At 48.4% G+C, this 13,453-nt stretch overlaps 1 protein-coding gene across 4 annotated transcripts in view; it reads left to right on the forward strand.

The window, feature by feature from the left end:
* Window positions 1-13,453, forward strand: part of PTPRU (protein tyrosine phosphatase receptor type U) — a 312,312-nt gene that overhangs the window by 233,000 nt on the left and 65,859 nt on the right. For 3 of the 4 annotated variants that reach the window (XM_059729641.1, XM_059729642.1, XM_019488788.2), the window contains one exon: window positions 10,028-10,185. In XM_059729641.1, the coding sequence (XP_059585624.1) occupies window positions 10,028-10,185 (158 nt within the window). Of the gene's footprint in view, window positions 1-6,860; window positions 6,891-10,027; window positions 10,186-13,453 lie in introns of all 4 variants that reach the window. The other variant, XM_059729643.1, reaches the window with a different exon arrangement.

Raw genomic sequence — 13,453 nt, forward strand, 5'->3', positions numbered from 1 at the left:
GCCCCCCTCATCTTGGTACTGATGCAGTCCTCTGCCCTTTGTTACACCATCTGTTGAGCTATGCAGTGGCAGAGGCCATCCTCTTGCCATCCTCCTTTATGCAGCTTGTAGCCATAGCCTGCAGCTGGAAAGGAAATGATGAATTGGGTGAAGCAGACAGATGGAGCGTTCCCTTGGCTACGTGATCCATGATACGCTTTTGCTTCTTTGGGTATGTCCTCGTGCGCTGGTGAAGTGGATAAAAGGCAAACTCAAGCTACAGGGTAACAAGACCTGGTGAGGCAACGGCATCAAGATAGGCAGTGTGGCCACACTGTGGTGAGATTTTTTTAGCCTTGCTGCATGTGATGGTTTTGTGTTAAGGCTGTTCCAGAGACAGGAATGTATTTGCACCCATGGACTGGACCTGGATCATCTGGAATCTAAAACTGAGCCCCCCCCCCCGCTCCTGAAAGCATCCTGCTGTTCTTGGGTCCTATTTCCTGTACCTCAAGCTGCATCACCACACTGGACTTCTTACTGGGAAGTTCCTTTCTGGTCCCTCCGTTTCAACCATTTCTTGATGAGATCATTTCAGGTTTGCAATATCTCGCTGATCCCTTGCATCTGTGCTCAACATCTCTAGCCATTGTACAACAAGGATGATGTTGTTAGCAGAGGTCTAGACAAAAGAGTGCAGTTAGGGAGATACAGGTTTCCCTCGCTTTATGTTGTACATGCGTTCTTGGAAAACGGCACATAACTCAAATTCGCATAAAGGGAACCCACTTTACAATGTAACAAACAGGGATACGTTCCAAGACCTCGACTGTACTCATCTCCAGACCCATTTCTACCACATTTACAAGACAATTTTGGTACTCGCCAACAGAGACAGTACACACAAGCACAGGGCACTATCATAATGGGAAGTCAACTACAGAAACGTGTGTTGCAGACAGTGAACAAGGAGCACAGATCCACACAGAAGACTGTATTTTGGTGTGCGTCACTCCCACAATACACCGCACAAATCAGCTGACTGCGGGCTTCCACCACACCGATCGCATAAGAGTGAATTTACCTCGCATATAATGAATTTTTAGTATAAAAAGGGCCATCACATAAGAGCAAATTCTCACGTGCAGAACCCGCATAAAGTGAGGGAAACCTGTACAATCAGGGCACATCTACACATGTCCCAGACTGTGCAGTTGTTACTGCGCAGTCATTTAGTACTTAATACTTTAGCAAGTACTAAATGACTGCGCAGTTACTGCTGTTACAGTGCAGTCCTGGCGGTGCACGGGTCGTTTCAGACCATACTGCCTAGTAGTGTTGGTGTCACGGTTTGTGCCTGCTGATGCTATGTCACCGTAGTGATGAGCTTCATCGCTGTAGCTTGTCACTACAGTGACATAGTGTCTTGTGTAGATGCACCCGCATTGTACCTGCAGTGGCATCACCTACCCCTCCAGTCAGTGACTTGTGTTCAGCAGATCTACAACAGCCCTAGCTGCTGTGAACAAGACTACCAGGGCGCAATAGGATTGATGCACTGGGGATCCCAGAATGTGATATGTGGTGTGGGTGGAGGTGCTGGGACTGCTCCAGCAGACACAAGTGCTGTTAAGCTGTTGTAAGTCATGGGTTGGCAGGAAGGTTTGATCTCATGTCCTGTATTCCCATGGATTAAGCTGGTAGCAGTTGCAGGCTGTGGTCCTAGAAAGCCCGTTACCAGAGGGAGACCACAAAACATGTTGGCAGCACATTTTGAAGCCTGAAAAAGATGACCAACCCTGTAGGGGGGACTTCCTGAAAAGATGTGTTGGTTTAGTGATGAACATGGTGCCCCCAAGTGAAACCTAGGAAGCCAAACTGGAGTGATTGCGAAGATTAGTTCAGAGAGCTGGCTGCTGCTTGTTTCTAAAGAGACCTGGGAATAGAAGCAGAACAACTACCCGGGAATTCACAAAGGCCTCCAGCTCATTTCTAGATTAAAAAAAAAAAAAGATTTAAAAGAGACACTTTTGTCTTAGCTGTAGTAATGCTTATCCCAGAAGAGAGAGAGGTCTGTTGGGATCATGCGGGTTGCAGCACACATTGGCTGAAGAAGATGGAGGAACCGGGCCAGTCTCTTCTTATTTCAGAGTGCTCGTATTCAGCAAACTTATATGGTAAAGGGTTTAATAATGGCAAAGCCAGTTACAGGGTTACAAGCATCTGAAGTTCCCATTGAGTTCAGTGGAAGCTGAGGGTTTCCAGCCCCTGTCAGAATCAGGCACTAGGCTCCCATTGTGATGTGCACAGGAGGTCTGTTGTGCTTCCTTCTCAGAAGATCAGGGGACACTGTCATAATATCTCTCCTATTATGTATGCTTGCTCAGGTGCAGATTTGTATGATTTTGTCCTACATGGCTAATGGGATTCTCTTCAAGCACAAGTGGCAGAGCCTGTGCTATAGCTCTGTTTTGTATTGCAGGAATTAGCCATGGCACACAGTGACTGGCAGCTGTGAAGTGGAGGGTAATATGATTTGCATCCTTGTTTCAGGTCACTCGAGCAACAGGCAGTGGGGTAGGTCTGCTTCAGCTGCCTCCTCACTTTGATGGGGAGGTGACCACACTTTGCCTTTTCTCATGGATCCTGGGGACGCCAAAGAAATCTGTTTAAGAAAGAAGCATAAAAGCAAGGGAAGGTGATTGGGGCTGGAGCTCAAGATTGCAAGGAGAAGTTCAGGATTGCATGCAATCCAGATCTTGGAGATAACCTGACTTCAGGGTTTTTTTTTTCCAGAGGGTGAATCCCAATGAGAATGGTAGCACTGAACACCCCAAATGCTGGGGAGCTTCAGAAATGTACCCTTGGTTACTATGAGGTTCTCTATACACATTGTGTTGAATGTGGATTGTTCCTGTAGCGCTGTTCCCATCTTTATGACTGTCCTCAAAGCATCTGCTTTTCTTGCAGACCCTCTTCAAGCTGCTTGCCCCAACCAGCCCCTCTCTCAGATGCTGCAGCCCTTCCTCTCTGTTTCTCTTGTGCCCAGTGGGTTGTGGAGAGAGAGAAGCAGTATGCTGGCAGGGTGCTGCATGGCAGCCCAGGAAACACAAAGCTAGATATCGCTTGCTGGACTGAGACCTTTTTCATTTTTGAAAACTGCCTTGTGCATCTTATTATCAGGATTCACATCCCATCAAGGTTAAACCCTGCCATGGGATGCAGTGTCACATCCCTCGCTGTGCCACAGCAAGTGAAATATCCCTTGGGTCCCCCTCCTGTGTTTCAGTTGAAGCCCAGTGTCACCTGCATCCCAATCTGCTCCTGCCCTCCAGGGTGCTGCTTGCTGACCTGTGCTTCTACAGATCAGCATCACCCACTCCGTTGTTTCCCTGAAGGATGCTGCTGTCTCTAGGCTACAGCAGCTCTGTCACCTGCATGCCAGTACATCTCTCCCTGCAGCATACTGCAGCCTCCTGCCCTGCCGTCCAGCCAGAATTTCTGTCCCCCTGCAAGAGAGCTTGGGAGTCTGCATAAACAGATGCTTCCTTATGTGTTGGAGGTATGCCTCAGCCCCAGAGAGAGGAATCTCGGAAAGAACTGCCTGCATGGCTTTGACGGCCGGGACCACTGAATGCATTTACTCAGGCAGCTAAATGGGTTGAGGTTCCCTCCAAGGGGGAGGCAGGGTCTTCCCAGGACATCTACTGCTGGGGGCGTTCAGAGAGCAGCCGCTGTTTGTTGAACTGCTGTGCTCTGAATGGCTTCCTTTTACTGGAAGAGCCCTGAGGCACCAGCTAGCTGGGGGTATCATTAAAGGCAGGCCTGTCATGACAGAGAATAAAGCACAGCAATCAAATTCTCCCCCTCCCAGGAGTCCAAAATAGCAATTTAAGGAAAGTATGTTAAACGCCAGGGGGGGAACCATGGGCCAGAACCTCATAAAGCCATGGACCTCCATTGACTTTATGGCTTAGTTCATTTGAAAGGAGCCATACTGATTTTCACCAGCTGAAGATCTACCCCCCCTTGATCCCATCAAAATCTTGTTCTTAAAAGTCTCGGTGGGTGGATCTCATACCAGTATCAAACTGGAATGGCTTCATTGCAGTTACTTTAGATCAGTGGCTCTCAAGGAGAGTGCTGCGACACCCTGGGGTGTGTGGAGATCCTTTCAAGGGTGCCATGGGGTGCAACACAATGTTACATTGCTTTTATACCCTGACATGCAGCCTTCTCAGAACGGGCTTGGTAGATGTGCAAGCATGATATTCACAAGATAAACCTAGAGATTTCAAGTAGGGATCTCCATTGTTAACAACATTCTGACCTGTTATGGTCTTTCTGAGTTTTTTTGCAACAGAGTAGTTGCTATATTATTTTTCTATAGTCAAAAAATGAGTGGAAACTAAAAGCTGGGATTTTCTGAGGGGTGCCTTGAAGTTTAAAAACCTTGAGAACTGCTTTAGATGTACAAGAGGCCACCCGAGATCAGGCTACGTCCTTCAAGGAGCAGGTGTTGGAAGCAAGTGTGTGTCAGTGGGAGGAGGGTGCTGAGTTGCTGTAATGCCCGATGGTTTTATGGTACATCTAGCTTTAGCAGGAGGAAATGGAGAGGTGGTTTTCTCCTATACTCTAAAATGTAGCCTGCTCAGGACGGGCTTGACACAGAAGTTGGATTCAGACTTGACTTCCCCAGATTCAGGGCTGCTTGAATGTCTGAGCTGGTTGAAATTTGTTCTACAAAACAGGCTTCCATTAGACAAGGGTGGTTTGGCTGAATAAAAATATTCCATGGAAGTGTGGGTTCTAGTGAAAATTTGGCAAGCTGATGGGCTGACCTGTCCTGGGTGGCCAACCGTTGGGCTGCTCACCTGTGTAGCTGGTGGGCTTCCCAGTACTGTGGCCGGCCAGCTCCCAGGGGGTATGCGAGATGCCCAGCTTCCTGGCTGGCTGCCCTGAAGGGGTGTGAACTGCTCTGTTCTCACCTCCCTGGGCTGGGTGACTGGTTCCCTTGGCTGCCTTGCCTTGCCAGCTGCCTGCCTGGTTTCCCAGAACTTTACAAAGAATTGTTCTATTTTTTCCTAAACTGATTTTTAACATTGGTTTTTCACAGCTGCTTTCTTGTGATTCAGAACAAAGGAATTGAAATGGCAACATTTTTCCTGAAACACAAATTCCCATTTCCTGCCCAGTCCCTGTCAGATTTAGGATTGGGCTGAACACTACAGAGTTTGGAGGCTCTGGAGGATTTGAAAACATGAATCCTGAAGCTCTTAGTGAAACAAGATGCTGTGCCCTCCTGGAGCTGCTGCCTTTCAATGGGCTGGGCTCTGTACACCAGACTGGTTTCTACCTCTAGCCATTTTTTTCTCAGATCACCTTTGCCAGCACTTACTACCATAGTTTTGCAGATTGATTTTTGCTTGGCTGACATGTTTAGTGGCGCTCATCATTTATGCTCACAATTGCCATTTATTTTGGTGGATTAACACAGACATTGCTGTAGTTACAGTGTAGCAGTGCCACATAAGCTGACACTTGCTCATTGTCACTCGGTTCTGTGATGCCTTTTCCAATAGCAAGGGTTTGTCAAAAGGACCTAGCTAGCCCATGGCTCTAATCCAGGACTGTCCAACTTCTGAGTGGCTAGGGGCCACACATCACATGCAATTCCCCCCCCCATCCCTCCCACACACACATGCACACACATATCGCTCCAGAGGCACTAGTGGCAGCAGTTGGCAGGGTGATGACAAGGGGAATGGTGCCAGGGCGGCAGTCAGTAGGCTGCAAATTAATCCCTGATGGGCTGCATGCAGCCCATGGGCCGTGAGTTGGCCAGCCCTGCTCTAAGCTATTGATAGTGCATATTTTTATGGGGGAGTATGAGAAGAAAGACCTTCTCTGGTATGCTTGGCTTTCGGATGGTCGTTACCAGCATTAGAGATTTCCCTGTGCTCTTGTGAGGAGCTCTCCCTTAACAAATTCGGAGAACAAAGGCACATGTAGCCCATCCCTTGCTTTCTAGGATTTCCTCTGGGCAGTTCTGCATTGGGATGGCTTTCACCGCACACTTCTGATGCTGCCCTGCAAACGGAGCAGAATGAGGGTACTTTATTGTGAGTAGAAGCCAGGGAAAGAGGAATGGTGGTTAGGGAGAATTTTTGTTTTCAAGGTTATATAAGCAGTTCAGTACCTCTGTGTGTGGATTCATATGCCCTGTAGTACACTTGGAATATAACAGAAAGCTTTGCGTGTAGATATGCACTGCTGCCCATCAGCGGGGTGTGCGTGCGCATGGATCAAAGTCCATTATTCGAATACAAAGAGGCATGCATAAGCATGGCTTGTTGTGGGAGCTGGAGAAACGTTTCACTGAGGGGGAAAAAGAGAAAAGAAAAAACAATGTGATTTCACAATCCTGCCTTTCACAGCTAGGGTTTAGTGAGGAATCCTTTCAACCAGGACAGGTGAGTCTCCAAAAGAAAGCACTCCTCCAGTCCCATTACAGGCCAGGCCAGAGGATGAGCAAATAAAAAGCGCGTGCACGTGACCCTCCAAACAGGCCTGCTTGGACAGGAGGGAGGGGGGTCCCCATCCCCATTCCTGCGATGCATAGACTAGTTTATTCAAAGGCGATTCCTGCACATGTCTGGGCCAGCCGCAAGCATGCTGACGTGCTGCCTTTCATTTCCAGCTTCTTGCTTTCTTTCTGCCCCTTTCTCCCCTCGCCTGCCTCCCCACTCACCCACCGCAGAGTGAATGGAGCAGTCTGTGGCCTGGTGTCATCTGAGCTCCCAAATAATCCTCCCCCTCATTACTCTGGAGAAAAGCTGCTTATGCAATTTCTGCTGTTCTCTTGTTTGCACGCTTGCCAGGAGGAACTACTATTCCTATTCCTATTACCCGTAAGTAATTGTCATTCTCTCTCTCTCTCTCTCTTTCTCTCTTTCTTTCTCTCTCTCTCGCTCGCTCTGCTGCTCTCTGCTCCAACAAGTTTCTTTTTTCTGCCAAGTAAATTTAAGTGCCTCTTTGGACTGTGAGGGGGAAAAAATGCTTCTGAAGTATGTGGTGGCTTCCAGAAGGCAGCGTAAACACGCAGGGTCAGATTTCCAAGGAGCTCCACTCCCTTTGAGGCTGCAGGAAAGAGGCCAGATTTTTAAAACGGCTCGACATTACAGGAAAATAAGGCGTAGCAGGTTGGATGCCTGTGGTCCAGCCAGCCCTAGATCTCGTCTCCCTTGGTGTCCAGCATCACATGCTTCCAGGAGAGGCCAAAGCGCCCATTGGGCAGAACTGTCCCCCTCTCCCCAGTTAGACCTCACTTTGATTTCTAACAGAGATCGGCGTCTGCCCTGAAGCAAAAGATTTAATGTCATCCCCCAAATTTGCAGTGCACGAGTCCTATTTGAAAATGAGCCCGTGAGCATCCCAAAGGGATCCCCTGAGGGCCAGGAGATCTGGCTCCTTGGTTAGGTGCCTAAGTGAGAGCCCAGCTTTGAGAAAATGTGGCCTCAATCGTGGCTGCTGAGCATATGACTTCCCCCTGTTGAGCTCCTGGGAAAATCTGGCCCAGAGGGCCTCATTCACCTCGGCAGCCAATGGGATTTCACCAGAGATGGATTTGACCCCCCCTCGGGGCTTCTTGTTTTGATATTAACTTTATTTTGAGATACTGGCCCAGAATTATGTCCTTGAAGGTCACATCTGCACTGTGTCCCAGCCTGTCCCAGGAGAGACGCTCCTACACGGGGCACACCACGTGCTCCTGCTCACTCTTGCCACGCCTGCAAATGTGGCAGTGGAGCTGCATTGAGAGTGCCCCTTCCCAACCCCCATGGCTGTTCTCAAGACCTCTCTCCAGCGTGCTTGAGAGCAGCCATTGAGGTTATCCCCAAAGCAGCTTGTCCACCACATTTCCAGGTTGGCTTCATGAATGTGGGAGGGGGCCAACGCACGCTGGGAGCATCACTCCCTGGGCACGGCCGTTCTCCAAGCACCAGATCGTGTTGTAATGGCTCCTTGCCATGTAATAACTACTGCACATGACAGGGAAATTCTTGCTTTGTACCTATTAAACGTGGTACGTTGTGCCGCTGAATATGTTGGGGGAATGGTGTTGTAAATACTGCAGGAGGGAAGCTCTGTTATACTGTAAGTGTCCTGCAAGCTCACCTTTTGCAACTGAAAGCTTGTCCTGCAGTAATTTCAACCCTTCACACTGTCTCAGGACCTGGCCCACACCTCATGCTCTATTAGCAGTGTTCCCATCGTCCCTCTCCTTCCATGCAGGAAGTCGCTCATTGACAGAGCTCTCTGGTGGGGTGGAGGGTGGGGGGCTGTATCTCTGCAGTGCTGCCCTCCTTCTCCACTTGGTCTTGCCGGGGGGATTACAGACAGGTTCAGAGAGACGGGTGACTTAAAAACCAGACGTAGGTTCAGCAGGGGAGGGCAGGGTAAGGGAAATGCTGGAATACAATTCTGGATCCATATCTGGATCTTGTATATGGCTGCTTTATTTAGCAGCCCTCCTAATCAGTGACCCACACAAGCTTTGAATGGTGCAAGATCCATGTCTGAGCCTTGCAGTCCAGGCACCTCTGTCAGTCTAATAAGCCTCAGCTGGGCTAGGCAGTGCTTTCAGTGAGAAGAGGGAGTGTTTGCTGAACCTACCACCTACAAGATTACAGCCTGTCATAATCCAGAGCAGGCCATATTATCCTTGTCTCAGTTCATCTGGCTGTGGTGTCTGTGCTGGGAAGTCTCAGGATATGACTTTGAGGGAATGAAGTCCCAACAAATAACGCCTTGAAATCAAGCTGTTTCCTGCACAGCATGGGCCACCCAGTCCAGCCAGGAAGAAGATGCTCACAAACAAGTGAGACAGGCTAGTGCCTCACTCATGCCCCCTTTCCCCTTAGCTCCCCTGTTCTCCATGGACTGCAGCTAATATTTCATTTGATAGCTGTTACGGTAAAGAAGATGCTGACTGCACTGTGCATTTGCTGATTGCTCATTGATCAGGGGTAAATCAGTGGAGTAAGACCAGGAATTATTACTTTTTGACACTTTGCTATATTCAGTCCTCAAATGGTAGCGCAGGTAGCAAACAGCTTTTCTTACAAGTTATGATCTTCAGGAGGAAGGGATGCAGCTTGTTTGGAAGATGAGGTTTGGTAGTGAGGTAATCAGCTTTGCCAGTGGGCACTGGGTGAGGAAGGCAGAGGCTGTGCTTTGTTTATGGGTGACTCAGGTTATCGTCAGTAGATATTAAGGTCAAAGTCTGATAATAACAGGGACCTCAACTTAGCCTTAGATGTTCATATTTAATGCTGTGAATTGATGCCCTTCCTTTTAGCCCCCAGAAAATTGACTAGGAAACATTTTGGATTTCAACTCCAGGGTCATCTGGGTGACTGGAAATGCTCACCTTTGACTCTTACAGGAGCTGCTGATTGCTTGGTGCTTTTGGATATTAGGCCAGAACTGTTGGTGCAAATATGGATGTAAAGCCCTGATGGGAGGCCCTCAGCTTTGAAAAATCTGATTGACTTTTGTTTTGTTGAATGAACTAGATGTCATCGCAGTGGATGAGCATCAGTTGCAAAAATGAGCATTCAGAAGGGACTCTGGATTTTGCATGTCTTGTTTGAAGCACTGGAAAGAGGGAGGGGTTCTCAGCATGGGGGAATGCCCTGCACCCTCTGCAAATCAGGTCTTCTCCAGGCACCTGCCATTGAGGCACTCAAACTCACTAGCCACTTTGGCAAATGTGGGTATGAACCTGATTTTCAGATGGGCTGCATTCCTGGGCAGGTTCCCCCACCCCATTTGTGTAACTGCAGGTGACATGTTGGGAGCATTGATCATTGCTGGAACATTTTACAAGCCAACAGTGCAAGCAATCAACCGAGATTCCTCCATGGCATAAAACATGCCTGCTGCAAAATCTCAGGCTGCCTCTGAGATTCAGGCTTGTGGTTTTTAGAGCAGTACCTGTGTCACCCTGGTTTAGCATTACGTGAATCTACTTTTCCTCCTATAGAAAACCTGTCAACATGACCAAGGCTACCATTAACTATCGCCATGAGAAGACCCACATGATGAGCGCTATTGACCGGAGCTTCACGGACCAGAGCACCCTGCAGGAGGATGAGCGGCTGGGCCTGTCCTTCATGGATACCCACAACTACAGTAACAGAGGTGAGGCCTGGGCCAGTAAACTGTGGCAGTCTTCGGTGCTGTCTTCCCTGCTTGCAGGGTTCATTAGGTTTCTTTTTAAATCTACACCATGCTGCTGTAAGTGGTTGACAAATCAGGGCAGCAGTAGGGTGGTCTTTGCAGGGTATCATCCAGTGTGTTAGTTCCTCCAGGCAGATGCCATTGATTTCCAGCTGAGCATGAGCCAGACCCCATACTGCTCTGCCCATGCAGCAGTCCTTCACTGAACTGAGCTTGACATCAGTCATGTTACAATAGCTCTTAGATATCCCAGCAGAGATCATTTTATACTGCGTGCAGCACTCTCGCATAGGCTATAAACACATGACATTTTTGTAGTGGGGTCTGCTGTGGCAGTGTGTCCTACCACAGCTAATTCAGTTGATTGCCAGAGACAGATGTCACCTGGGGCCATTGTCCTGCAGGATCAGGCCTCTCTTGCTTCAGGGACTTCAGGGGCCTGATCGTGGAGAACGGTGGCCCTGGGTGCCTGGCCCAGACCTGGGGGCAACCCAGGGAACACTGTGTAGTCCCTGCTCCACTCTTGCAGATGTACTCCCTGGGATCCCTTGCAGGTGAATTCCTGGGGTGCACATCTGCAAGCACAGCCCAGGGAACCCCATGGCATTATCTTGCTCTGCAGAATGAAATATATATGCCCTGGGATCTCCTTCAGGGGAATTCCTGAGGCACACATCTGCAAGTGAGGAGCGGGGAATGCATGGGGTTCCCTGGAGCACCCCTAAGTCTGATCCAGGCACCTGGGGCCATTGTCCCACGGGATTGGGCCCCGAAGCCCTGGGAATGTCTGCCTGGGGTGGCTGGAGACTGTGGTCAGCTCCAGACTGCCCGCACTCTTGTGCTGTAAACAAGCTGACATCCACTGGAAAAAGCTGGCACATACTATTGCTAGTAATCATAGTGCCACCATTTTGGGCATTTGTAGCATGGCAAGAGGCAGGGATGACTGTTCACTCAGGTTTTATGCCTCTATATACATTTTTATAGTGTCACAAGGGTGACCTCTGCAGCTGTAGTGGAAGTGAGTTTCTCCCTTGAGGATCTTATAGTCTAAATCAGTAAGACAGACAAAGATGGGAAGGGAAAGAGAAGCAAAGTGACTTGTCCAGACTCCCACAACAGATCAGTCAGGAAGTCAGGGAGTCAATCCAGGCTTCCTGAGTTCTGCGTGAGGGGCCTCTGGATTGGACTGTGCTACATCCCAGCTTCTGTTTTTCGAGGATGGAAGTCAGGTTTTCCTATAAAGGTGCTTTGTGCCAAAACCATTTGTACTAGAGAGTTGGTGGGCTCTAACTCTTCAATGCTGTCTTCACCCAGCTTGATTTATACTTGATATTACATTGAGCCTTCCATTCCCACAAGCCCTCGAGCATTATGGTGCCAAGCATCAGCCTGCGCAGTGAAAAGTTTGTCCTGAATACAGAATGTCAACTCACAATCAAATGTTCAGCTCCATCAAATGTAGTGGTGTGCCAGCATGGAAAGCAGATACCTACCTCTTGATGCAGACACTCCTTTTAGCATGATGTGCACTGCTCTGCAGATCCTAGCAGATTCAGTGGGTTAATGCCCATCTCTGCATCCACAACAGTCTAATCTGAATTAGAGCCATGTGTACAATAGCAAAACTCATCCTAGAGATGATTCCACCTGCAAAAGCAAGCAAGAAAGAAATACACTCAGGTGTGACTGCATGTGGCCTGAGCTGCCAAATTCAAATATGGATCTTGCTACCTTCTCAGAGCTGGCAGCTGTGGCTTTGATTGGCTCCAGGGGCCATTTGCACAATTCAGATCTGGATGCAAGCTCTAAGTGTCAAACCCCTAGTCCCAAAGATTTGGGTTTAGAGAGGAAGCCGAGCTCTAAAACACTACCACCAAACACACACACACAGACACACACACACTCTGAATCCATGCATTGAACTTTAACATGGACAGGTTTCTGTTGATCTGAACAGCTGTGGGCCTGGAAGTGTTAAAGATGCACTGTGTTCATGTTAAAGGGAGACAGATAATTTTACACCCACTGGCATATGCATCTCTGTGCTGATTTAGTTGTAAGATAATTCATTCTATGCCCCAGTTTCAACCATATGCTAATAACATCTGTTACTATAACTTCAAGATGCTGCTTGCACATCCATTCCCTCCACAGACTACTGGATTAATATGGTTCCACTATTGTCTCGCAGATAATAGAAGCCTGGAGGGCAACCTTTTCCTCCTTTTTATATAGCTATATAGGTGTATTATTTTTTTACTTACAACCCTATTGTGGCTCCTTGAAATGCTCTTAGTGAGACCAGTTTGTATGAACAGTCTCTTCTCTGAGCATTTGAGAGCCTGCAGCCCAGATTCACTGCTGACTTTGATGTGCTGAAGTCAGTGGAGTTGGCTTTGCTTCTGCCAGCAATGAATTTGGTCTTGTTCCTGAGGGCATGCGTGAGAAAGAGGCTTCTGTGTGAGGCTAGAAGCAAGGTCTGCTTCTGCTCCCAGTTATGCCAGGGCAACACTGCTACCTTCAGTGGTATTACTCTGTATTTATGCTAGTGATCGGGGAAGCAGAATCTGGACTGCAATACTGGAAGCCATAAAGTTGCTTGTTGCAGCAATAGAGAGGAATGTTAATGTAGCAACTCAAGTGGTCTCATTTGGTGCCAAGCGTGGGGAAGCAGAATCTTACCTATCCTTCCTTTGGTGACTGTCCTGAAGGGAAGCAGGCTGTCTCCCTGCTGACCAGAGGACTTCTCCATCTGTCCCTCTGACAGGCAGAGGAGGAATACAGAGAAGACACGAGCCAGCCCAGTGGGATTAATGTCTCTTTTTTCCCCTAATAGAAAAAATCAATCCAGTACGAGCTCCGTGGTCTGTAGGGCCACGTCCTTTCCCAAAAGGATCAAGCTCTTGCCTACAGGAAAGAGTGTTCTGTAGTGGCTAGAGGATGAACTGGGGAATTAGGACTCATAAGTTTGGTTCCCAGCTCTGTCCTTGAAGTGCTAGGTGACCACTGCCCTCCACAGCTGATGGCTGAAAGGTGCTTCTATATAGGTTACAAAATAATATGATTAATTTTCAATTGCATTCAGTCTGCTCTAAATCGACACAAGCTCTTATTCATGTTACTGACCAGAGGGGCTGCCCAGAGCCATCCCGGTCCCATCACTGTATTCAGTCCACATTTACACTCCTGTCCATTGAAAGAAACATTTGCAGTCGATTCTGGGGAT

The sequence above is a fragment of the Alligator mississippiensis genome, chromosome 6, assembly GCF_030867095.1.
Source record: "Alligator mississippiensis isolate rAllMis1 chromosome 6, rAllMis1, whole genome shotgun sequence".
Lineage (NCBI taxonomy): Eukaryota > Metazoa > Chordata > Crocodylia > Alligatoridae > Alligator > Alligator mississippiensis.